At 41.8% G+C, this 27,267-nt stretch overlaps 1 protein-coding gene across 8 annotated transcripts in view; it reads right to left on the bottom strand.

The window, feature by feature from the left end:
- Window positions 1-27,267, bottom strand: part of LOC118365070 (potassium voltage-gated channel subfamily H member 1-like) — a 100,454-nt gene that overhangs the window by 26,739 nt on the left and 46,448 nt on the right. For all 8 annotated transcript variants that reach the window (XR_008088485.1, XR_008088486.1, XM_052490662.1 and 5 more), the window contains 3 exons: window positions 19,224-19,423; window positions 15,717-15,969; window positions 3,436-3,632 (listed from right to left, as the gene is read on the bottom strand). Coding sequence is in view for 6 of the 8 variants with exons in the window: in XM_052490662.1 (XP_052346622.1) it covers window positions 3,436-3,632; window positions 15,717-15,969; window positions 19,224-19,423 (650 nt within the window). In the remaining 2 variants the exon portion in view is untranslated. The remainder of the gene's footprint in view (window positions 1-3,435; window positions 3,633-15,716; window positions 15,970-19,223; window positions 19,424-27,267) is intronic.

The raw sequence follows: 27,267 nt of genomic DNA, 5'->3' as shown, positions 1-27,267 counted from the left end.
GGTACCACGTTCATCTGTACAACCAATTGTACGCAAGTATAAACACCATGGGACCACGCATCCGTCATACCACTCAGGAAGGGAACGCGTTCTGTCTCCTAGAGATGCACGTACTTTGGTGCGAAATGTGCAAATCAATCCCAGAACAACAGCAAAGGACCTTGTGAAGATGCTGGAGGAAACAGGTACAAAAGTATCTATGTCTCCAGTAAAACGAGTCCTATATCGACATAACCTGAACGGCTGCTCAGCAAGGAAGAAGCCACTGCTCCAAAACCGCCATAAAAATGCCAGACTACGGTTTGCAACTGTACATGGGGACAAAGATCGTAGTTTTTGGAGAAATGTCCTCTGGTCTGATGAAACAAAAATAGAGCTGTTTGGCCATAATGACCATCGTTATATTTGGAGGAAAAAGGCCGAGGCTTGCAAGCCGAAGAACACCATCCCAATGAAGCACGGGGGTGTAAGGGATATCGTCCTCCTCTTCCGAGGAGGAGTAGCAAGAAGGATCAGAGGACCAAAACGCAGCGTGGTAAGTTTCCATAATATTTATTTTAAAACATAAACTGAACACTACGAAATACAAAACAAACGTGAAATGAACGAAACAGTCCCGTGTGGCGACAAACACTGACACGGAAGACAAACACCCACCACCCAAAACTGAAACCCAGGCTACCTAAGTATGATTCTCAATCAGGGACAACAATTGACAGCTGCCTCTGATGGAGAACCATACTAGGCCGAACTCAAAAACCAACATAGAAAAACAAACATAGACTGCCCACCCAACTCACGCCCTGACTATACTAAAACAAAGATAAAAAACAGAACTATGGTCAGAACGTGACAGGGGGTGGCAGCATCATGTTGTGGGGGTGCTTTGCTGCAGGAGGGACTGGTTCACTTCACAAAATTGATGGCATCATGAGGTAGAAAAATTATATGGATATATTGAAGCAACACCTCAAGACATCAGTCAGGAAGTTAAAGCTTGGTCTCAAATGGGTCTTCCAAATGGACAATGACCCCAAGCATACTTCCAAAGTTGTGGCAAAATGGCTTAAAGACAACAAAGTCAAGGTATTGGAGTGGCCATCACAAAGCCCTGACCTCAATCCCATAGAGAATGTGTGAGCAGAACTGAAAAAGTGTGTGCGAGCAAGGAGGCCTACAAACCTGACTCAGTTTCACCAGCTCTGTCAGGAGGAATGGGCCAAAATTCACCCAACTCATTGTGGGAAGCTTGTGGAAGGCTACCCAAAACATTTGACCTAAGTTAAACAATTTAAAGGCAATGCTACCAAATACTAATTGAGTGCATGTAAACTTCTGACCCACTGGGAATGTAATGAAATAAATAAAAGCTGAAATAAATCACTCTCTACTATTATTCCAACATTTCACATTCTTAAAATAAAGTGGTGATCCTAACTGACCTAAGACAGGGAATGTTTAAATGTATTTGGCTAAGGTGTATGTAAACTACCGACTTCAACTGTATCTACTGTGTCAATTATGCAATCAATGTATTTCTGAAATCGATATGACTTAGTATACTCATCAATATTTGACCTTATCGACATTCACCTTCTAAATGCTTAATCAGCTCGCGTTAATGCAAAGGTCTATGAAAAATTGTGGTTGTCGACAGACATCAAAAGCTATTATGATGGGCCTCCAGAATTGGCCCATCAATTGGTGTGTTACTGATTCCATGGGTATAACTTACAGAAAGGGGCACCACGGCACTATGGCGGAACCAGGATCGTGTTCATTAGGGCACACGATAGAAATCATCAATGAGCGTTTCTAATTGGACAGGTCCAGGTAGTTCTTCAAGTTGGTGCCTAACCTCACAGCAGGTTTTAGCCAAATCAACCCCTGTGGTTGCCTAACCTGAAAAGTACGGTGGATTAGTGGCTGCCTGAAGAGGCTTTATGCACCTGAAAGCTTTTCTAGACTAAACAAAGCAATAACCTTGATGACCGCAAGAAACCGCATACACCACGGCTAAGGGTGCAGATCGTGACGAACCATAATAGGATATGCGGTAAAAGTGAGTCATCGTATTAGTCAACATGACCTCTATTGCCTAACATATACTCAAGTTTGAATTGCATGATGACGACAAGGACAGAGGATTGCATCTTGATGAATCAACAGCACCTTCTGATGAATAAGCTATGTCCTCGTTAATATGCTGTGTTTTCTTCAGCAAAGTTGAATCAATTTCAGTACTTGATGTTTTATAGGAAATGCTGTGGGTTTTCAGTGATGTTCTCAGTTTACAAGTTTTGAGTGTTTGAGTGGGTGTAAAAAGTCAATGGTTAAAGGCTAGAAGATTATAGCACTGATATTCAGATCAATAAGACATTGCGGACCATTTGTAAAAACAAATGCAACATTAAAAAATAATCAATAAATCTGCATCAATAATAATTTGTCAAATAATGTATTTATAATATACTATTCAAACACCATGATGAATGTCATATTGTAACAATCCTCGCTAATAAGCCCACCTTACAGTTCCCCCTAAGTGAGTTAACCCTTATTGGAGCAATGCGTTTAACACAAGCGACCTGGGTTGATGGTGCATACTGGAGTTGATACTTTGTTTAGAGGCCTTATCTTTTTACAGGTAAAATGACAAAACAAAAGAGACGAGGACATTTTGATGAAAATGGAGGACAAGGTGACTTCATTATTGAGTAATTATTCAACATTTGTCAAATATCACTTTGTGCATTTTACCTGTCCCTGAAAGGAAATATTGTACTATGCAACACAAAGACCGGGAACTGGCCACTATTTCGATCTCAATTCCTTTTGGTCCAAGAAAGTTATTTTAAGACACATTTCACAGAGAATCTCGTCCCCAGCTATTGCGAGCATTGGGAATGAGATTAACTATGGTGAAACAGCAAGGCCAGAATCACAAATTAAGTGTGAGACACTCAGTACAACTGACTCTGCATGATGAAGGTAGACTCAGCAATGACATCAGTTTTGGCAGATTGTTGTTGTTTATGCCTGTAAGGCAGAAGTACAATTTTTTGGGCTGTTGTTGATGTCTAGCCAAAAGTTGCCCCACTGTGTTTGATGATGAAATATTGCTGCGTCTATCTTTAAGCAGTTCCCATAAAGAGAAGGTGCCACATCCACCAAAAAAGCAGGCTTTGAGAAAGATCAATTGAGGTTGAAGTGTCAGCTTTTTAAAATAAATAAGAGCACCATTCATTGATGGAGATGCCATCACCTTTGCTTTTTTAAATAGCTCTTGTTTCCTTCCAGACCACTGTTCAGAAAGGACTGGATAGGTGAAAAATACATAACTTTGGAGTCTATCCAATCTTTTTGCCAATCAATAAGCTATTGGAGACCATCGAGACACAGTCAGAGAGAGAGCAATGCTCCCGGGCAGCTTACCCTCTTTCTGAGGTTATAGGTGAGCAGCAGGTTGCGGGAGAAGTGGTTGGAGAAGGCCGTGTAGAACTCCAGAACTTTCTGCAGAGCGTCACGCTTGATGACGTGGAGGTCGCAGTAAGTCAAGGCCCGAACGTTGGCGCAAGCCTGGGCTAGGGTCACCTCCTTCCAGAAGACGTCCCCAAACACGTCTCCCTTTCCTGTGAAGATAAAAACCGCCGATAGAAAGGGGAGAGATAAATAGTGAGGTGAATGAGAACAAGGGAAACCCCATCCATCCACAATGATATGAATCTAACTGCCATGAAGCAAATCTTGCAGCCTTTCATGGTAATATAAAGTAAAAAGCCCAAGGTCATACTTCTATGCTGAAATGTGCTTCAATTGCAAACTGCCTGTACAATGTTAACAAACAAAGAAATTGACCATTGAAAAAGAGTGCATTATGTAACTGCTCATTTAAAAAATAACTAGTTTGAGACCAACGGGGGGGGGGGAAATGATACACAGTGCATTTGTGATACCAATTGTAGAAGCCTTGTCACCTACAAGGCAAACAGACCCTGTACTGAGCTGTAAACAACATATTGCACCTCTTACTAATGTCAAGCTGCATCCCTCACTCCACCAAGCTCCTACTTTTCTGGAAACAGATCTAAAAAAGTATTAGCCAAGACTCTATAAGCCATGGTTATTAACACATATGCAGACCTTTTGTTTTTCACACATGAAAATACAAATCTGTCCCTTTCCCGTGTCCAAATTTAATTGATGAAATGCATCAGACAGCTTATGGGAGCTTTTGGATTTACAGTACAAAATCAAATCCAATTTTATCGGTCACATACACATGGTTAGTAGATGTTAATGCGAGTGTAGCGAAATGCTTGTGCTTCTAGTTCTGACAGTGCAGTAATATCTAACAAGTAATCTAACAATCGCACAACAACTACCCATTTCAGTTTGTCCGTGATGTGTACGCCGAGGAACTTAAAACTTTCCACCTTCTCCACTGCTGTCCCGTTGATGTTGATAAGGGGTGCTCCCTCTGCTGTTTCCTGAAGACCACGATCATCTCCTTTGTTTAGTTGACGTCGAGGGACAGGTTGTTTTCCTGACACCACACTCCGAGTGCCCTCACCTCCTCCCTGTAGGTTGTCTCGTCGTTGTTGGTAATCAAGCCCACTACCGTTGTGTCGTCTGCAAACTTGATGATTGAGTTGGACGCGTGCATGGCCACGCAGTCGTGGGTGAACAGGGGCCCTAGTGTTGAGAGTCAGCGAAAAGGAGATGTTGTCTTTTACCTTCAACACCTGGGGACGGCCCGTCAAAAAGTCCAGGACCCAATTGCACAGGGCCGAGTTGAGACCCAGGGCCTTCAGCTTGATGACGAGCTTGGAGGGTACTGTTGAATGCTGAGCTTTAGTCAATGAACAGCATTCTTACATAGGTATTCCTCTTGTCCAGATAGGATAGGGCAATGTGCTGGCAATTGCGTCATCTGTGGACCTGTTGGGGCGGTATGCAAACTGAAGTGGGTCTAGGGGGACTCGGTAAGGTGGAGGTGATATGATCAAAGCTCTTCATGATGACAGAAGTGAGTGCTACAGTTCAGTTTAGTTCAGTTATATTTACCTTCTTGGGTACTGAAACAATGGCAGCCATCTTGAAGCATGTGGGGACAACAGACTGGGATAGGGAGCGATTGAATATGTCCGTAAACACACCAGCCATCTGGTCTGCGCATGCTCTGAGGATGCGGCTAGGGATGCCGTCTGGGCCAGCAGCCTTGCGAGGGTTAACAAGTTTAAATGTTTTACTCACGTCGGCCATGGAGAAGGAGAGGGGGACAGTCTTTCTTAGTGGGCCGCGACGGTTTCACTGTATTATCCTCAAAGTGGGCAAAGAAGGTGTTTAGTTTGTCTGGAAGCGTGACGTCAGTGTCGGTGACGTGGCTGGTTTTCTGTTTGTAGTCTGTAATATCCTGTGTAGACCCTAATAGTCTCAGTGGGTACAACAATGCACTTCTTTATAAACTCCCTCACCGAATCAGCGTATAGGTCGATGTTGTTCTCTGAGGCTGACCAGAACATATTCCAGTCCACGTGATCAAAACAATCTTGAAGCGTTGCTTCCGATTGGTCAGAACCGCATTGAATGGTTCTTGTCACTGGTACATCCTGTTTGAGTTTCTGCCTATAAGACGGTAGGAGCAAGATGGCGTCGTGGTCGGATTTTATGAAGGGAGGACCGGGGGTAGAGTAGCAGTTGTCGAGTGTATTACCCCTGCGCATAGTGCAATCAATATGCTGATAGAATTTAGATAGACTTTTTCTCAAATTTGCTTTGTTAAAATCCCCAGCTACAATAAATGCAGCCTCAGGATATATGGTTTCCAGTTTACATAGAGTCCAGTGAAGTTCCTTGAGGGCTGTCTTGGTGTCTGCTTGAGGGGGAATGTACACAGCTGTGACTATAACTGACGAGAATTCTCTTGGTAAGTAAAATGGCCGGTATTTGATTGTAAGGAATTCTAGATCGGGTGAGCAAAAGGACTTGAGTTCATGTAAGTTGTTATGATTGATTACACCATGAGTTGTTAATCATATAGCATACACCCCCGCCCTTCCTCTTCCCAGAGAGGTGTTTTTCTCTGTCGGCACGATGCATGGAGAAGCCCGGTGGCTGAACCGATTCCGACAACATATCCCGAGAGAGCCATGTTTCTGTGAAACAGAGAATGTTACAATCTCTGATGTCTCTTTGGAAGGCAACACGTGCTCAGATTTCTTCTATCTTGTTATCAAGAGACTGGACATCTGCTCCTTCTCTGGCACCGTTGATTTGGGTCGGCTACTGGGATTAGATCCATTGTCCTGGGTGGTGGTCCGAACAGAGGATCCGCTTCGGAAAAGTCGTATTCCTGGTCGTAATGTTGGTAAGTTGATGTTGCTCTTATATCCAATAGTTCTTCACAGCTGTTTGTAATAAGACTTAAGATTTCCTGGGGTAACAATGTAAGAAATAATACATTAAAAAACTGAATACTGCATAGTTTCCTCAGAACTTGGAGATGTACAATACAGATTTGCATGAGTGGGTAAATATAGCTTTGTGAATAAAAAAGACTGGGGGAAAAATAAATATTGAACAAAAATATAAATGCAACATGTAAAGTTTTTGTTCCATGTTTCATAAGCTGTTATAAAACATCCCAGAAATGTTCCATACACCCAAAAAGCATATTTCTCTCAAATTCTGTGCACAAATTTGTTTTTAGCCCTGTTAGTGAGCATTTCTCCTTTGACTAGATTATCCATCCACCTGACAGGTGAAGCATATCAAGAAGCTGATTAAACAGCATGATCATTACACAGGTGCAGCTTGTGTTGGGAACAATAAAAGGCCACTAAAATGTGCAGGTTTTGCCACAAATGTCTCAAGATGAGGGAGCGTGCAGCTTCCATGCTGACGACAGGAATGTCCACCAGAGATGTTACCAGATAATTGAATGTTAATTTCTCAATAAGCCATAAGCCGCCTCCAACATAATTTTAGAGAATTTGGCAGTACATTCAACCAGCCTGACAACTGCAGACCACGTGTAACCACGCCAGCCCAGGTCCTTCACATCCGGCTTCTACACTTGCGGGATCGTCTGAGACCAGCCACCCGGACAGCTGATGAAACTGAGGAGTATTTCTGTCTGTAATAAAGCACTTTTGTAGGGAAAAATTCATTCTGATTGGCTGGGCCTGACTTCCAAGTGGGTGGACCTATGCTCTCTCAGGCCCATCCATGGTGTGCCCCTGCCCAGTTATGTGAAATCCATAGATTAGGGCCTAATGAATTTACTTCAAATGACTGATTCCCTTATATTAACTAAATCAGTAAAAATAATTGAAATTGTTGCATGTTGCATTTATATATTTGTTCAGTATAGAGGGGGAGAACTCTTCATTAAAAAAAAAGACATTTATGACTGAAGTTTACTGTTTCGGACCAACCGGTCACACCACAAACAAACAACTGTATACAGCTTTGAACGATGTTTGGCCATTAACCTGTTAAGTCGACCCTCTACTTTTTCGAACATTCTGTTAAAAATCGCGCAACATTTCAGCGCCCTGCTACTCAGGCCAGGAATATAGTATATGCATATGATTAGTATGTGTGGATAGAAAACACTCAGACGTTTATAAAACTGGTTAAATCACGGCTGTGACTATAACAGAACGTGCGTTTCATCGAAAAGTGCAGGAAAATCTGATCACTGAAAATGGAAATAAATGTCCTTGCGCTACTTCCAGGAATTGTTCAAAGTGAACCGAATTAAATGAGGCCGAGGTTGCAGTGCCTACAGCTTCCACACGTTGTCTAGAGTCTTGTCATTTGATTCAGCTTTGATTCTTGGTCTAACCGAATCAAGGGAACCGATTCCCTCCGGTCTCCGACCGGATGTTTTGGTCGAGCTTTCTCCAGACATTTTTTTGAGACGGACACCTATAGAATTGACATCGCCTCCTGATGAATTGTATTGCTTATTAACGTGTACTAATACCTAAAGTTGCATTACAAAAGTATTTCGAAGTGTTTTGTGAAAGTTTATCGTCGACTTTTTGAATTTTAAAAAATGACGTTACGTTATGAAACGCTATTTTTTTCCGTTTATCACACAGTCTTCATAGATCGATATCTAGGCTATATATGGACCGATTTAATCGAAAAAAAGACCCAATAGTGATTATGGGACATATTGGAGTGCCAACAAAGAAGATGGTCAAAGGTAATGAATGTTTTATATTTTATTTGTGCGGTTTGTGTAGCGACGACTATGCTAATTATTTTGTTTACGTCCCCTGCGGGTCTTTTGGGGTGTCACATGCTATCAGATAATAGCTTCTCATGCTTTCGCCGAAAAGCATTTTAAAAATCTGACTTGTTGCCTGGATTCACAACAAGTGTAGCTTTAATTCAATACCCTGCATGTGTATTTTAATGAACGTTTGAGTTTTAACTAATACTATTAGCATTTAGCATAGCGCATTTGCATTTCCAGAGCTCTAGATGGGACGCCTGCGTGCCAGGTAGGAGCAAGAGGTTAAGGGTTATTTCCATGTGGAAACGTTGCATAATGCCTGTTAGATGTATGTAGATTTCCACCTAAGTAAATAATTAAGTTGTTAATTAAGGACATAAACAATAAGTAGTAATGCCACATACTCCAAGAAAGATAAAAATCTCCCCTTTTCTAGTAAAAATGTATTGCTGATGTGTACTCACATTTGAGGACACAAGCTCAAGTACATGAAAATATGAAATATTATGACTTAGTTCCTATTCAACATAACTTAATGAATAGGGCTTGAAATGACTTACATGCTTTCTTAATATAGTAACAACCAATTTAGAAAACGACTACTAAGAGTTCACCTTATAACTGTAAAATAGATATGATCATATTTAGTTACACCATTTCATAGAACTGGTGAAAGAAAATGTTCTGCCCTGCGTCCTCAGTGACGCCATTCACACACCAGCCGAAACATTACAACTTCAGCTTTAAGATTTAGTCTGTCTGTGATGAACACAAAGTGGTTATGTTTCACATGATATCCCTCTAGTGGTGTGGGGGCTGTGCTTTGGCAAAGTGGATGGGGTTATATCCTTCCTGTTTGGCCCTGTCCGGGGGTGTCCTCGGATGGGGCCACAGTGTCTCCTGACCCCTCCTGTCTCAGCCTCCAGTATTTATGCTGCAGTAGTTTATGTGTCGGGGGGCTAGGATCAGTTTGTTATATCTGGAGTACTTCTCCTGTCCTATTCGGTGTCCTGTGTGAATCTAAGTGTGCGTTCTCTAATTCTCTCCTTCTCTCTTTCTTTCACTCTCTCGGAGGACCTGAGCCCTAGGACCATGCCCCAGGACTACCTGACATGATGACTCCTTGCTGTCCCCAGTCCACCTGGCCGTGCTGCTGCTCCAGTTTCAACTGTTCTGCCTTATTATTATTCGACCATGCTGGTCATTTATGAACATTTGAACATCTTGGCCATGTTCTGTTATAATCTCCACCCGGCACAGCCAGAAGAGGACTGGCCACCCCACATATGCTCTCTCTAATTCTCTCTTTCTTTCTCTCTCTCGGAGGACCTGAGCCCTAGGACCATGCCCCAGGACTACTTGACATGATGACTCCTTGCTGTCCCCAGTCCACCTGACCGTGCTGCTGCTCCAGTTTCAACTGTTCTGCCTTATTATTATTCGACCATGCTGGTCATTTATGAACATTTGAACATCTTGGCCATGTTCTGTTATAATCTCTACCCGGCACAGCCAGAAGAGGACTGGCCACCCCACATAGCCTGGAGGGATGGAGCGAACAGAATTCAGATCTCTAACAATGTCTCTAGGTTTCTTCCTAGGTTTTGGCCTTTCTAGGGAGTTTTTCCTAGCCACCGTGCTTCTACACCTGCATTGCTTGCTGTTTGGGGTTTTAGGCTGGGTTTCTGTACAGCACTTTGAGATATCAGCTGATGTACGAAGGGCTATATAAATACATTTGATTTGACATCTACAAATAACGTTATTTTTTTTTAAATGAAGCTCGAACTAAAACAATTTGTGTTTGTCAGAGCAATGGGAATACTTTCTTACAGCACGGAAGCTAAGAAGCTCTCAAGTGGTATATGGCATGTCAGAGCGTGACGTGTCCTTCCACCACAATAACAATAACAAAGTGAACTCCCCTCCTGTTTCTGTAAAAAGCTGAGGGATGGGGCTGGAGAAATGTTACCACTCTCAAATTCATAGACAAGCTATGGATGCAAGTACTGACCATCCATGATATAACAATTCATTTTAACCATGTTTTGAGGCTCATAGTGTTTGTTTGGATTTACTTTGTTTACATTGAACTTAAACAAGCTTATATTTGGGGTTCTGATGGGGTAAGACAGTTGTACTAAGCTCATGAGTCATTTATACGTTATATTCTTCAAGAATCAATGGGTACATATAATTGATTTATGTCCAGCACTTGATGTATAAACTGCTGATTTTCCCATTAAAGGGACATTTCACTCATAAATGAAAGTTGTCAGATGTTTTCGGGCCTCGAAAGTACAGTACTTTCAAGATGAAATGTATTGTATGATGTTGTGTAGATACCTCCCAAATGAATGGAAAAGTTAAGCACTGTCTAATTTCCTGGTTTCATTCGGTGCTTGACTTTTCTATTCATTTGGGGTGGAGGAATACAGCTGGATCTACACGTTGTCATGTGGTTTCATCTTGACATTAGATTACTTTAGAGGTCTGAAAACATTTGACAAACTTTGATTTGAAAGGGAAATTAATGTCCCTTTTTGATTCATTAACAGACAAACAGCTTGTCATTTTGTCACCATGGCTTGCTTTTTGGGAGACCCTTTCTTCCCTTGGATGATATTTGAGGAGATCTGTGAAAAATGGGAAGTACAAGTCCAATTTAATCCGCTCAAGCCACATCTGGCACAAATTGCTTTAATGACACTCATACTAACCCAACGGGAAGAGGAAATGAACATACACGACTAGGTAACATTAGCTATGTAAATAAAATAATTTCTGCATTCTTACAAATGTAGCGGTGATCCATAGCTAGATAGTAGCTTTTAAGTTTACACTAGCTACCATATTAAAGCTACCTTAGAACAAACCAGGGTTCATTTGATCAATTTCACGGAAGTCATTATATTAGGTTGTTGGCCGAACCGAAAACCTGAACTTGATCAATCCCCGAGTTTTTTTGTATATGTATTTTTTGTATATGATCGTTAAACATTCTTATGACTGCAACATTTGTTGGCACTTTCAATTCTTGAACATTTTCTTATAAGAACTGTATTTCACCACTCTGTCTGCTTAGGCAAATTTGCAGAAATTCTAAACTTGGAACCAAATCAGAACTCCCGTACATACACCTCGTGATGACAGCAGCCAATGGCCTGCATCTATCTACGTCTGCGATGTAAACAGCTCGTGAAAACACGAGCTGCTGTCTGATGAAGAGGAGCATAGCGAGCTCCCAAAGACTGAAATACGATAAATATATTTTTAAGTGCACGTTAAATATGCAAAATGCAATACGAATTGTCCTGATCGTATGAAGAGGTAACTCTGTTAAGCATTTAGCCAATTTATTGAAAGCTAGCCAATGTTGCCGTTTGACTAGCATTTCCAGCTACTGTAAATGTTCATGTGTTTCATTATCATATTGTGGCCTGATTATATGTCTACTATCATGTAACTAGCTGCAGTCTTAAAGAAACATTCAATCATATACTTTGTGTAGATACCCAAATAAAAGCATAGATAGATAGTTGTGTGTGTGTGTCATGTATGCTATGAATGGAGATGGGTTAAAATTATAGACAGATAATTTCTTTGTCAGTGGGCAAACGTACAAAATCAGCAGGGGATCAAAATAGTTTTTTCCCTCACCGTATATCAAGTGCCGTGGAGGTAACAATCTTACAATATTGCAGTCCAGAAATGACTTTACCATCTATGCCAAAAGCCTGGGCCTTTGGAGACGTTACAACTGTCATCATGGCATGCTTCAGTATTTCCCCTTCTCTCTAGGAGCATTGTGTGCCCAGGCCCCATAGGTATATCGAAAGGATCCCACCCTGGTCACCAATGGAGCTGACAGATGTAGAGAGAGACAAGTGCCTTAGCAGAATGCACTCTAAAGCTTGTGTGGTCCAGAGACGAGAACTACAATCTATGGCGAAAGCCTGGGCTCCTGACTGGGGCAATATTCTCCCCACTGCATGTTACAATAATCATCTATTTGTCACCTGTTAAACTGAATCTAAACTGAGATTATCAAACCAGCATGAGTATCTGTAGTTGGTGTGCTTTAACTCTGAAATGCACTACACCATGTAAGACAAACCCCACAAAGAAAATACAACAGGCAAATGCATATGCAATCTCAATATCTAAATAGTGACAGTAGGGCTAGTTGAAACTGCAGTATGGATAGCACTTGGTTGATCTCTTGGAGCAGGACACAGGAGAGCTGAATAGATCATGTGAGACAAAAGTGAGAGACAATAATAAAACAAATCACAGTAAAGGAATGTAGTTTGTGAGCTAGAAAATAAACATCCTGACAGTCTGAGGCAGGGAGCTCTGCAATCATCCTACTCCAACTATTGACAGGGATAATGTGACATTTCTTATTAGTCAGTATGAATGAAATTAGTGGGTCTTGCCTTGATGACTGTATTAGATTTACACTACTTGTCCTATAGATTTTTGTAGTCTTAAATTATTACTTGAAATAAACTGATAGCTAAAATACTCATTGTCTCAGAATGAAATGCTAGCTAGTGATAAAGCTATCTGCTTCTGCTAACTAGCAACATATCTACTTGTTGTAACTAGCTAGCTAACTAGCAAGCTCGCTAAATTACCAATGTTGCGGTGTTCTAAATTGGGAGTAATTTTACAAGCTTACATTGATGATATTGTGTTTCTATAACTAAATAGTTAGATTACAAAAAATAGCAGTTTTGTCGGACAGCAATCTATCTCGAGGTTTCACCAGCTGTTTACTACCTTTAGATACGGACAACGTGATCAGCAGAGATAATACCATTGATAGTACACGAGTTTTGATCAGTTTACAGTTTGATACGCGCCGATGTTTGCCTGTACAACTAGCGAACATTAAAATAATTGACATGACCTACCAACAGAAATACATATACACAATGTGTAAAAACAAGCTACTCCCTCGACAGAGATCGATCATCTCGAAAACTAAAGCATAGCTTGCTACAGCCCACCACCTATATGAGGTAAAGGGGGAGTTGCTTCTTGCCTGGACCTCCATGCAGTCAAGCAAAACAACAAAACACTGTTGAGATGTAAAGCTACGGCGGCCATTTTTAGAATGTAACATGCTGTTACTACAATTTCAGCTATTTTTTTAATCGATAAAACAAGTGTTTTTTTAAATATGGAAAATGTATGTACATTTCAAAATCATTGCTATTACAATTTTACTGTAAGAGTGTTGTTCTGTTTACAGTGCTTAGAGGGGCAACTTTCGAGTGTCATGAGTCGAAACGTGACAAACTAGCAAGTTTACATGACAGTATATCTGTAGCTGAGGGTATTACTGCAAAAAAGTCTAGTAAGTGTGAAGACCCTAGTAGTGCGATATATTCTCCTGCTCATTTCTTAAAGGTTAAATCACTGCTAGAGGGAGAGGGCAATCCAAATATTTATCCCTCGTGTAAATACGAGCTCCATCGTGATAACCAGTCTTCTCGCTTGACGATTTGGAGGGAAAAACAATCACCGAAAGGATGCAGAGAGCAGCCCTAGAGTATTGTAAATTCATCATCCCACTTCCTACCAGCGTTTTTCTGTCTCAGTGACACAGCTAATCTCTGAGGATGAGTTATCAGACCATCATGCATCTAACAGAGGTCTGACTAAAGAGTGCCTCTTCTCTCTTGAGGGAACTAAGATAAAGGTTCTCTGTGTTGTAAGTCTATTTGGAAGACACTACATGAGCACAGCATAACACCTACAAAAGCAATTTCTTTCTTTTTTATTATTATATCACACAAGCATTTTTAAATAATATTAACCACTACAGGTTGACACACATATGGCATGTTTGTTCCTATATAGTGGGGTGGCTAAACTGAAAAACTTTGACTCAATTGTAATAGGTCCCGGTGTTGTGCAAAAATTCTCCGGCAATTCTCCGGCAAGGCTATTTTCTTTCCTGCCGAAAGTCATTTTAAAGTGAGATGAGAAAATATGGTTAATATAGCTATTATGTCATCCATTTTTGGCCATAAAGCAAAATATTGTGGTGTTAAGTTTATTTATTTCCATTTTTGATCTTTCATTTTTTTTAAAGAAGCTCTCATGCTAGAAAAGGTTGGAGAACCTCTTCACATCACGTCCCAGACAACAGAGGTTCAGTATACTCTCAAAGTATCATTTCAGAAAGTGTCATTTGTCTTCATTTGACTTCTCATGTGGTTGAACACAGATGTAGGATCTTAATCATAATGAATTATTTTATTTCCTGCAATGCAGATGTTTTTTTTTTTTTTTAACCTTTATTTAACCAGGCAAGTCAGTTAATAACATATTCTTATTTTCAATGACGGCCTGGGAACAGTGGGTTAACTGCCTGTTCAGGGGCAGAACGACAGATTTGTACCTTGTCAGCTCAGGGTTTGAACTCGCAACCTTCCGGTTACTAGTCCAACGCTCTAACCACTAGGCTACGCTGCCACCCCATCATATACATTTATCTTAGTTCCCTCAAGAGAGAAGAGGCACTCTAGTATATGAGGTTTAAAAAAGGCTTCTGAAGTTTGTAATTTCCACTTTGAAATTCCAGACTTGATTTTCAGACTGGATTTGTATCAACCCCTACAAAAACATGTTCCATCATAATCTACATAATAATTCACATTTCCTGTTGCTGCAGGATTATTTTCCTGCTGTAGCAAACTGGCTCAAATTAAGATCCTACATCACCTCCAGAGATCCACACAAAGCTGCTTTTGTTTATTAGAGTTAGGATTACTACTGTTTGCTTTGACATGCTCACTGCTAATTTTCACAACATTCGTTTCCGCATAATAACGAGTTCACGAGAATCGCCCTAAGGGGTTGCACAGATATTGTCACAGCTCTTATGAAAGTGAAAAGCATGCGACTATCAAAACATTGAGTTTGCTCAATGTAGGCCGTTGAGCATACTTCCTGAACAGATTGTATAGAGAATAGGGACGCTTTAATTCACTTTGAATTAACATTAAAAAGAAGCACAGATGTAATTTGCTATTTTGAGGCTGGTTTACGCTTTAAAGCAGCAGACGTGAACCTACATCAAGGGGTGGATCTCCGCAATCAGAGTCTCTATTGTCGTCTTGAATACTAATGTGATGCAATACCTTACAGTCAGGTGTACACAAACAGGAAACATGTTTTTCAGCGCAATCCACTTTACTCTCACCTCAATTTCACCAAATGAGCAATAAGCCAGGTCCATCAATGCTCTATGCATTGAAAGGTCACTAAGTGTAATATGGTCATGAAAACACACCATTTTATAATGCAATTGTTTTCGAGTGTCAGATATTGACTATACATACAGATACCAAAGATGGCCTCTTGACCATGTCTCCCTCTGGTCTTCTGGCCTCAATTACACTTCCTGGATAAATGAAGGTTTAAAAATTAAGAATAAATAAACCCTCACCTAATATGGCCACAACCTCATCGTCCTGGATGACCTCCAAGGACCCGGACACCACGAAACAGAGGCTGTCTACACTTTCGCCCGCGTGGTAGATGAGGTCTCCAGGGGCACTGTGGGTGGTCTGGAACTCCATGGCCAGAGCCCGTAGGCACCCGTCGCTAGCCAGTCGGAAGGCTGGGTGCTCCTTGAACACCTTTCTGTTAAGATGGACGCAAATGTCCGCCCGCATGTCCTTGGGGCAGATCTGCAACACCTGCGGGAGAGGAAGGTTACTTATACATATTCACAAATTGGTTGTGGTATTTTCTTCGTGGAGTGTAGCTAGTTAGTGTAGCTAGCTAATGTTATGGTGTTGTGTTTTTTTTACTACATCATATTCCAGCTCTATGGCTGGTTCTGGAGCTGGATTTGTCATAAGCATTGATTTTTATATATATTTTTTATTTAACCTTTATTTAACTAGGCAAGTCAGTTAAGAACAAACTCTTATTTACAATGACGGCCTACCCCGGCCAAACCTGGATGATGCTGGGCCAATTGTGCGCCACCCTATTAGACTCCCAATCACGGCCGGATGTGATATAGCCTGGATTCGAACCAGGGACTGTGGTGACGCCTCTTGCACTGAGATGCAGAATGCTGCGCCACCCGGGAGCCCAATTTAGGGAAAAGTTTGCCCTATCTTTGACTTCGCCATATATTGCTATCTACAACGTTTTGGCATCGTTCATAAATTGCGGCCGTGAATCCACCTTATAAGTAGATTAAATAATATGATGACGCTCCAATAATATGGATAACTATTGAAAGATAGCTGATATGCGTTTTTCTACACTGTAATGGACAAGGTGCAACCTTTGGTAGGAAGGTTTCTAGCAGGCTTTGCCTGAGCAAAGTCAGCCTGTGCCCACAGGGAAAGAGAAATTATAGCCTACAATGACAGCTCGTCATCATGCACGCTGCAATTTTCTTTCGCGGGTGGCTTTTCATTATCTGGATAGCGGATAACGTTACACCAATCAAAGCAGTGGAGCGTGTCGTGAAGCAAAACTTCAGTGGTCAAAAACATTGATCTTGGGGCGACAGGAGGAGCAGGTTTGCAAAATGCTATTATGCAGTATCATGCAATTATACCATTTTATAAAATTGTCCCGTATATATACTTTTAATACAGACTAGCTGTGACAAATTATCTAATGGATTTTGTATAATTTTGGGGGGGAAAAAGAAAAAAAAGTGGAGGTTGAAAAACGTATGTTAATTTTGCTCCATGGCTCGTTAGCCAAGTGGTCACAAGGCTGTTTGGCTCTTCTCAGTAGTGAAGAGTAATAACGTTGCAGCTTTTTCTGATGAATAAACAATGCCATGCTGGTGGGTGGTAACATTACAATAAAACCCAGCCCTGAAATGTAGGCTGACAATAATGTGTGTCATATCATAGGAAAAAACACTACATGCCCACGGATTTGCATGAAGTGGGCAGTTCGAATTTGTCACTTCAAGCCCAAAGATATCATACTTTGACTAAAACGATGACTTATTAACTTAAATCATTGTGCAATATTATGGGTAAGCTCTGGCCATAGTCTTTCATTTGAAAAAAAAGTAGATTTCTACTGGTGTGGGCATTTAAAAAAGGTTTGAATGAAACAAGTCAAAAATAAGCTAAAACTTCCCCCCCAAATAGAATAATCCCTTTCACATCAACTTAAAAGGGGTGAATCTTTGCAAATTTCAGTCTCTCCCTGTTCTGGGAATAGAGGGCCAATTGCACATGATTACCTCTGCATCTCCTATTATGTCAAATGTTAAGAGGTCATAACCAACACGCGTTTGCAGGACCAGGTCAGGAATAATTCTAATTTAGAATGAGCCAGAAGACAAATAGGACCAGTAATGTTGAAATATGACACTAGATGACAGAACATCAGATCGTATTTCTAGTTCTGTATGAATCTATTCCCTTTTGACATAATACAATAATAATAATAAATTGTAGGGATGTGCATCATTCCCTTTCAAGACGATTCGAATCTAGATACGTGGCCTCCGATACGATACAGGAACGCTAAGCTTTAGTTTGAAATGATTTGGTGTGATACAATTCGATGCACTAATATTTGTTGTATAAGCACATACATTTTCCATTGCAAATCTGAACCTGCTGGTGATGGAACTCATGAGCTGGGCCTCTCTGAGCTGGATCTGTCTGAGTTGATGTGTACATCTGCGTGTGTAAATTATGCTGTGGTGTATACTATGTAGGCACCTAATCTGAGCCATAAAGGACACTTGCCACCTGACACCCCACTATCAGATTAGGAGGGGTGGGGACAATGTAGCCATATTTTTTTGTCCCCGCACTTCTGAAATTACCATCACCCACTAATTAACTTCTCATTTTTGCAGATCAAGTGTTCGAGCTAGTAATGTACATGAATCAATATTTTTCCGTTACAAATTAGCTATGACATAGCCAATAAATATATAGCACAATTTTGGATTATACCCCCATCTCAAAATCAAATGGTTTTGACCGTTTGGAAGTGTAGTGAGTTTATTTTCTCCTCCCGCTTTAGCCATGCAGTGCTCCTCCCAAAAGGTGATTCCTCCTTATGAAATAATTAACTTTAATCTGTATGTCTAAAAATGACCATATACACTAATTGTTTAAAGTAAAACTACCCAAACTATTGCTGATGGGTTTTGTGCAGCAAAATCAAATCTATTGTAAACCCTGCTCAGCAGGTACATCTAGATGAGAGATGTGTTTCTGGTAGCTTACTTTTATTCTGGTTAAAACACACTATTTCAACAGTTCATTCATAACAATAACCTAGCAAATGACATACGTTGTCACTCAACTAATAAACCCTAATATCACGCAAGCCATTTTAGCATTTGAACACAGGTGTGCAAGATCAGGAACGGGCCTTCTTCCTCGCATTGGTCAGCGTGCGAAGCTGGGCACAGTATGCAGTTTGACGACGCTACTGATATTCCCTAGGGTTGTTCGGCATGCAAAATTACTTGTTGATCAATGACTGTCAACAGTTACATGCTTTTAGTTTGACACCGAAGGAGAGGACACAGCAGTTGTCACAAAAGATGAGGTAGTTTTGGAAGGCAAAAAATAAAGTAATATGAGAAAAAAAATGTTAGTGAATCGGCGATTCCTAACGTTTCAATCAATTTTCTGACCAATGCATTTTACATTTGGATCGGTATGGGGTCCAAGGAATGATACAGTCATATCTTAAACATTTGAATCGGGGGCCAATGAGTAGCGTTAAATCAGTCAATTGTATCAATATAATAATAATTATAATAAATTAATAATAATGGTATCACAATGACAACATAATACCACCAACACATACCAGTAATATCCATGGTGATGCATAACCTTTTGATTCCTCTCACAGACCAACTCAGCCATGAAATAAAGATGCATACTGTGAGACGGTAACAAAATGGTATGGACGTTTTAAGCCATGTTTGCGTTACCTTGTCTGTATCGATGCCTCTAGACATGGACCATGTAGAGACAATGTAGTCCATGACGCGTTCACTGAGGCCCTTTGGCACCTGGTAGAGCTTGAGGAAGTCGCGGACACTGTTGAGCATCTCGTGGTAGCGGTTGGTGTTGGCGTACATCTGCTGGAAGATGGTGGTCACGTTACCGAAGATGGTGGCATACAGGAGTGCTGGAAAAGACCAATAAAGTGTGTGGTCAATGTGCTGGCAAATATAGCCTACTGTTGATGTGTCCACTAAAGGATTCTAGCAAATGGGACCCTTGAAATTATGAGCTGGTAAGAATTATGAGCTGGTTTTGAGTTTATTAGCATTTTTTCACTGACAAGACTGTTCTGTGTATTATTAATAGTGAATGAACAGAACACTAGAGACCCAAAGGAACCATTCGTGATGTTTTCTTTCGGCAGACAACAGTCTGTAAATCTATCACAATAATAATATCCCCATATTCACAGTCATAACTTGGAAACATCATTTTGTGCCCTTGCAAATGCAGCGATGTGTGTAGCAAAACAAGTGGCATGTTACATTTATCGTATCTTCTTCTACACGGACATTATCTCTCCATTGGTCATAATGGGCTTTGGGAGATGGTCTGTAAAGACAAAATGGTGTCACACTCCCTCTCACTTCCCACTGACTGCTGACCAATCAGCCATCTCTCATTCTGTGTCTCAATCCCGCAGCTATTCAATCCATATCGGCTCTCACAATTCATACCCAAGTCAGCACTTTGCCTGAGAATGTGTCGCCCTATTCCCCTTCCAGTGCCCCACTCCTCCACAGCAGGGTCAGAGAAATCAATAGAGGTCCTGTCAGCCATTAGTGATGACACTGGTGGCATTCATTTTCAAGGGAAGTGAAACATAGTGCTCGTTTTCAATCGTTCAGGTGGCACACCAAAAGCTGAAAAATCACTGGCTTTATTATAACCAAAGGGTCGTCATAATTGTTAAACTGAAGGGGATATTGAGCAACCTTGCCAAAGGACGTTTTAGAAGGTGGATGACATGACTATATTATTGTTGCTGCTGACGCGATCGATCCTCACAGAGGCAGCGAGCGAGCACAACAGGTAAACAGTCAGGGAGACGAGAGAGGGCTTGTCATATACACAATGGGGCAATGCTCAGAGGCATTAGGCTGGGCTAAAAACGTCTGTCATTTTTCCAGCCGCAGCAGTGATGAGTGATGGGCCAAATAGACCTGTCTGATCAAGCCACAGAACTGAACTAAGGGTAGCCGCCTGTGATAAAAATGCATCAGGATACTGTTGACTACTGTTAAATGCAACAGCTTGGGACTGTTCTGACAACATACACTAGGCTGGATCATTCAGTTATCAGAAGCAATTTAAGGGTGTAATTTAATTGTAACTGGATTCAGAGACTCCCGAAGCCACTCCTACGTTGTTTTGGCTGTGTGCTCAGGATCATTATCCTGTTGGAAGGTGAACCTTCGCCCTAGTTTGAGTTCTTGAGCACTCTGGAGCAGGTTTTCATCAAGGATCTCACTGTACTTCGCTCCTTTCATCTTTCCCTCGATCCTGACTATTCTCCCAGTCCCTGCCCCTGAAAAACATCCCCACAGCATGTTGCTGCCACCGCCATGCTTCACCGTAGGGATAGTATTGGTCAGGTGATGAGCAGTACCTGGTTTCATCCAGATGTATCCCTTGGCATTCAGGCCAAAGATTTCCATCTTGGTTTCATCAGACCAGAGAATCTTGTTTTTCATGGTCTGAGAGTCCTTTAGGTGCCGTTTGGCAAACTCCAAGAGAGCTGTCATGTGCCTTTTACTGAGGAGTGGCTTCAGTCTGGCCATAAAGGCCTGATTGGTGGACTGCTGCAGAGATGGTTGTCCTTCTGGAAGGTTCTGAAGCTCTGTCAGAGTTACCATTGGGTTCTTGGTCACCTCCCTGACCAAGGCCCTTCTCCCCCGATGGCTCAGTTTGGCCAGGCAGCCAGCTCTAGGAAGATTCTTGTGGTTCCACACTTCTTCCATTTGAGAATGATGGAGTCCACTGTGTTTTTGGGGACCTTCGATGCTGCAGAATTTTTTTGGTACCCTTCTCCAGATCTGTGCCTCGACACAATCCTCTCTCAGAGCTCTAGGGACAATTCCTTCGACCTCATGGCTTGATTTTTGCTATGACATGCACTGCCAACTGTGGGATCTTATATAGACAGGTGTGTACCTTTCCAAATCATGTCCAATACATTACATTTACCACAGGTGGACTCCAATCAAGTTGTAGAAACACCTCAAGGATAATCACTGGAAACAGGATGCACCTGAGCTCAATTTCAAATCTCAAAGCAAAGGGTCTGAATACTTATGTAAATAAGGTATGTTTTTTAATTGTAATAAATTTGCAAAAAAATCTAAAAACCTGTTTTCGCTTTGTCATTATGAGGTATTGTGTGCGAAAAATATATAATTTAATACATTTCAGAATAAGGCTGTAACACAACAAAATGTGTAAAAAGGGAAGGGGTCTGAATACGTTCCAAATGCCCTGTATGTTTGTATATACGTGTGTGTGTGTGTGTGTGTGTGTGTGTGTGTGTGTGTGTGTGTGTGTGTGTGTGTGTGTGTGTGTGTGTGTGTGTGTGTGTGTGTGTGTGTGTGTGTGTGTGTGAGAATGTACACTACCATTCAAAAGTTTGGGGTCACTTAGAAATGTCGTTGTTTTTGAAAGAAAATTAAAAATGTTTTCCATTAAAATAACTTCAAATTGGCCAGAAATACAGTGTAGACATTGTTAATGTTGTAAATGACTATTGTTGCTGGAAACAGCTGATTTTTTTAATTGAATATCTACATAGGCGTAAAGAGGCCCACTATCAGTAACCTGGCTGTGTTCCAATGTCACATTGTGTTAGCTAATCCAAGTTTATTATATTAAAAGGCTAATTGATCATTAGAAAACCCTTTTGCAATTATGTTAGCACAGCTGAAAACTATTATCCTGATTAAAGAAGCAATAAAACTGGCCTTCTTTAGACTAGTTGAGTATCTGGAGCATCAGCATTTGAGGGTTCGATTACAGGCGCAAAATGTCCAGAAACAAAGACTTTCTTCTGAAACTCGTCCGTCTATTCTTGTTCTGTGAAAAGAAGGCTATTCCATGCGAGAAATAGCCAAGAAACGGCCAACGCTGTGTACTACTCCCTTCACAGAACTGTGCAAACTGGCTCTAACCAGAATAGAAAGAGGAGTGGGAGGACCCAGTGCACAACTGAGCAAGAGGACAAGTACGGTTTGAGAAACAGATGCCTCACAAGTCCTCAACTGGCAGTTTCATTAAATAGTACCCGCAAAACACCAGTCTCAACGTCAACAGTGAAGAGGCGACTCTGGGATGCTGGCCATTGTACAATTTTACATTATAGAATAATAGTGAGACATCAAAACAATGAAATAACACATATGGAATCATGTAGTAACCAAAAAAGTGTAAAATAAATAAAAATATATTTGATATTTGAGATTATTCAAAGTAGCCATCCTTTGCCTTGACGACAGCTTTGCACATTCTTGGCATTCTCTCAACCAGCTTCATGAGATTGTCATCTGGAATGCATTTCAATTAACAGGTGTGCCTTGTTAATTTGTGGAATTTCTTTCCTTCTTAATGCGTTTTGAGCCAATCATTTGTGTTGTGACAAGGTAGGGGTGGTATACAGAAGATAGCCCTATTTGGTAAAATACCAAGTCCATATTAAGGCAAGAACAGGTCAAATAAGCAAAGAGAAATGACCGTCCATCATTACTTTAATACATGGTCAGTCAATCAACAATATTCGAAGAACTTTGAAAGTTTATTCAAGTGCAGTCGCAAAAACCATCAAGCGCTGTGATGAAAGTGGCTCTCATGAGGACAGCCACAGGAAAGGAAGACTTGCTGCAAAGCACAAGTTCATTAGAGTTACCAGCCTCAGAAATTACAGCCCAAATAAATGCTTTGCAGAGTTCAAATCAAATTGTATTAGTCACATGCACTGAATACAACCTTACAGTGAAATGCTTACTTACAAGCCCTTAACCAACAATGCAGTTAAGAAAGATACAAAGTAACAAATAATTAAAGAGCAGCAGTAAACTAACAATAGCGAGGCTACATACAGGGGGTACCGGTACAGAGTCAATGTGCAGGGGCACCGGTTAGTCGAGGTAATTGAGGTAACATGTAGGTAGAGTTATTAAAGTGACTGCATAGATAATAAACAGAGTAGCAGCAGCGTAAATGTAAATAGAAGCCTCTTGGACCTCGACTTGGTACTCCGGTACCGGTTGCCATGTGATAGCAAAGAGAACAGTCTATGACTAGGGTGGCTGGAGTCTTTAACAAGTTTTAGGGCCTTCCTTTGACACCGCCTGGTATGATGTACTGGTGATGTACTGGGCCATATGCACTACCCCTTGTAGTGCCTTGCGGTCGGAGGCCGAGCAGTTGCCATACCAGGCAGTGTTGCAACCATGATGCTCTCGATGGTGCAGCTGTAGAACCTTTTGAGGATCTGAGGACCCATGCAAAATCTTTTCAGTCTCCTGAGGGGGAATAGGCTTTGTCATGCCCTCTTCAAGACTGTCTTAGTGTGCTTGGACCATGTTAGTTTGTTGGTGATGTGGACACGAAGGAACTTGAAACTCTCAACCTGCTCCACTACAGCCTGGTCGATGAGAATGGGGGCGTTGCTCGGTCCTCCTTTTCTGTAGTCCACAATCATCTCCTTTGTCTTGATCACATTGAGGGAGAGGTTGTTGTCCTGGCACCACATGGCCAGGTCTCTGACCTCCTCTCTATAAGCTGTCTCGTCATTGTCGGTGATCAGGACACTGTTGTGTCATCAGAAAACTTAATGATGGTGTTGGAGTTGTGCCTGGCCATGCAGTCACGAGTGCACAGGGAGTACAGGAGGGGACTGTGCATGCACCCCTGAGGGGCCCCCGTGTTGAGGATCAGCGTGGCGGATGTGTTGTTAACTACCCTTTACCACCTGGGGGCGGCCCATCAGGAAGTCCAGGATCCAGTTGCAGAGGGAGGTGTTTAGTCCCAGGGTCCTTAGCTTAGTGATGAGTTTTGAGGGCACTATGGTGTTGAACACTGAGCTGTTGTCAATGAATAGCAATCTCACATAGGTGTTCCTTTTGTCCAGGTGTGAAAGGACAGTGTGGATTGAAAGAGAGATTGCATCATCTGTGGATCTGCTGTGGCAATATGCAAATTGGAGTGGGTCTAGGGTTTCTGGGATAATAGTGTTGATGTGAGCTATGCCCAGCCTTTCAAAGTACTTCATCGCTACAGACGTGAGTGCTATGGGTCGGTAGACATTTAGGCAGGTTACCTTAGTGTTCATGGGCACAGGAACTATGGTGGTCTGCTTGAAACATGTTGGTATTATTGACTCAGACAGAGAGAGGTTGAAAATGTCAGTGTAGATGCTTGCCAGTTGGTCAGCGCATGCTCGGAGTACATGGCCTGGTAATCCGTCTGGTAATCCGTCTGGCTGCTATTCTATCCTGCCGATACAGTGTGTAACGTGTAACCCGACAGCTGTATGTTATTCATGTCATCATTCAGCCACGACTCGCGATATCTCCGTCTTTTTCTCCTGCGAATGACGGGGATGAGGGCCTCGCCGGGTGTCTCTCGTCCGACTCATTAAAGAAAAATGAGTTTTCTAGTTCAAGGTGAGTAATCACTGTGCAGAAGCTCTTTTCGGTCATAAGAGACAGTAGTAGCAACATTATGTACAAAATAAGTTACAATGTTAAACAATGCGAAAGTTAAACAATGCGAAAAAAACAACAAAATAGCACGGTTGGTTAAGAGGCCATAAAACGGCAGCCATCCCCTCCTGCACCATTACTTAGTAACAGACATCTCAATATCAACTGTTCAGAGGAGACTGCGTGAATCAAGCCTTCGTGGTCAAATAGCTGCAAAGACCCCACTACTAAAGGAAACCAATAAGAAGAAGAGACTTGCTTGGGCTAAGAAAAATTAGCAATGGGCATTAGACTGGTGGAAATCTGTCCTCTAACCATCATGTCTTTGTGAGACACAGATTCGGTGAGCGGATGATCTCCGCATGTGTAGTTCCCACAGTGAAGCATGAAGGAGGTGTGATGGTGCTTTGCTGGTTACACTGTCAGTGATTTATTTAGAATTCAAGGCACACTTAACCAGCATGGCTACCACAGCATTCTGCAGCGATACGCCATCCCATCTGTTTTGCACTTAGTGGGACTATTATTTGTTTTTCAACAGGACAATTACCCAAAGCACACCTCCAGGCTGTGTAAGGGCTATTTGACAACGAAGGAGAGTGATGGTGCTGCATCAGATGACCTGGCCTCCACAATCACCGACCTCAACCCAATTGAGATGGTTTGGGATGAGTTGGACCGCAGAGTGAAGGAAAAGCAGCCAACAAGTGCTCAGCATATGTGGAAACTGCTTTAAGACTGTTGAAAAAACATTCCAGGTGACTACCTCATGCAGCTGGTTGAGAGAATGCCAAGAGTGTGCAAAGCTGTCATCAAGGCAAAGTGTGGCTACTTTGAAGAATCTAAAATATATATACTTTTTTGGTTACTCCATGATGTGTTATTTCATAGTTGTGATGTCTTCACTATTATTCTACAATGTAGAAAATAGTAAAAATAAAGAAAACCCATTGAATGAGTCAGTGTGTCCAAACTTGTGACTGGTACTGTATATTGGAAAATTAAAGCAGCAATTGGTCTCACTGAGGATCTGAGATTCTGAGGTTGATTCAAGTTCTTATTTTACAGTGGTGGAACCCTCTACATGTGATATATGTCACGTTAACGAGTCGAAATGTAACCAGGTTTTGAGGCTAGGAGAAACTGGGGTAGTGAAACTATGCTGTGTGAGGTCTGCCGAACCAGGTGCTTTCATAGGGAACTGGATCATCTATTTTTACCATTGGATTCTTGAGCCGGCTCATTAAGTAGTCTCAGGTATTCAGTGCATCAATAAAAAGATCAGTCCAAGTAATAAGGCATAGTAGATTAGAGTATACACAAATTACTACGCTAATGAGCTAATATGGTACACCTGGACATTGGTTGCTATGGCAATGAGTTCCCACAAATCTAGTACCATGCAGTGGCCCTAACACTCAGTGTGTTTGATCGTCCGTGGCACACATTAAGTGTGACTCTTAAATCTAAATTCAACGCAGAGCTAGCTGACAAGCCACTTAGCTCATGTCTGGTGCTTTGTCCAGGCTGGCTCGCACACAGTCATTTCTAAGAGTGTAATCGCTGAGCCCTGAAAGCACAAACTCTCACTACTTCTCAACTCCAAATGTTGCCTCATGGGGAGTGATCACCATTAGGGCTTGCTGTCAAGCACAGGGTCTCTCTTTGGTGACACTTGGATAAGGCAGCAAGCTGGGCTTTAGCTGCAGGTAGCTAACTGTCAGAGTGAGGAGTGTGTGTGTGCGTATGTGCAAGGGTTGGAATTGTATGTTGCCTTGAGCTTTTGTTCTAGATCATTGAAACCGAATGTGTCTGCTGGTTGCGTAAGACAATATGAGTCCAAAACACCCCATGTGATCGTATATTCCCTAGGATCCTGTGTTAGGCTTGAACCATCGCACTGCACACTGCCCTATCCCATCTGGACAAGAGGAATATCTATGTAAGAATGCTGTTCATTGACTATAGCTCAGCCTTCAACACCATAGTATCCTCCAAGCTCATCATTAAGCTTGGGGCCCTGCGCCTGAACCCAGCCCTATGCAACTGGGTCCCTGTGCAACTGGGTCCTTCGCTGAACCTCAACACAGGGGCCCCACAAGGGTGTCTGCTCAGCCCCCTCCTGTACTCCCTGTTCACCCATGACTGCTTGGCCACACACGCCTCCAACTCAATCATCACGTTTGCAGAAGACACAACAGTAGTAGGTCTGATTACCAACAATGACGAGACGGCCAACAGGGAGGTGAGGGTCCTGGCGGAGTGATGCCAGGAC

The sequence above is a fragment of the Oncorhynchus keta genome, chromosome 32 (assembly GCF_023373465.1).
Source record: "Oncorhynchus keta strain PuntledgeMale-10-30-2019 chromosome 32, Oket_V2, whole genome shotgun sequence".
Lineage (NCBI taxonomy): Eukaryota > Metazoa > Chordata > Actinopteri > Salmoniformes > Salmonidae > Oncorhynchus > Oncorhynchus keta.
The sequence above is the reverse complement of the archived record's forward strand: the minus strand, read 5'-3'. Positions and strand labels throughout refer to the sequence as shown.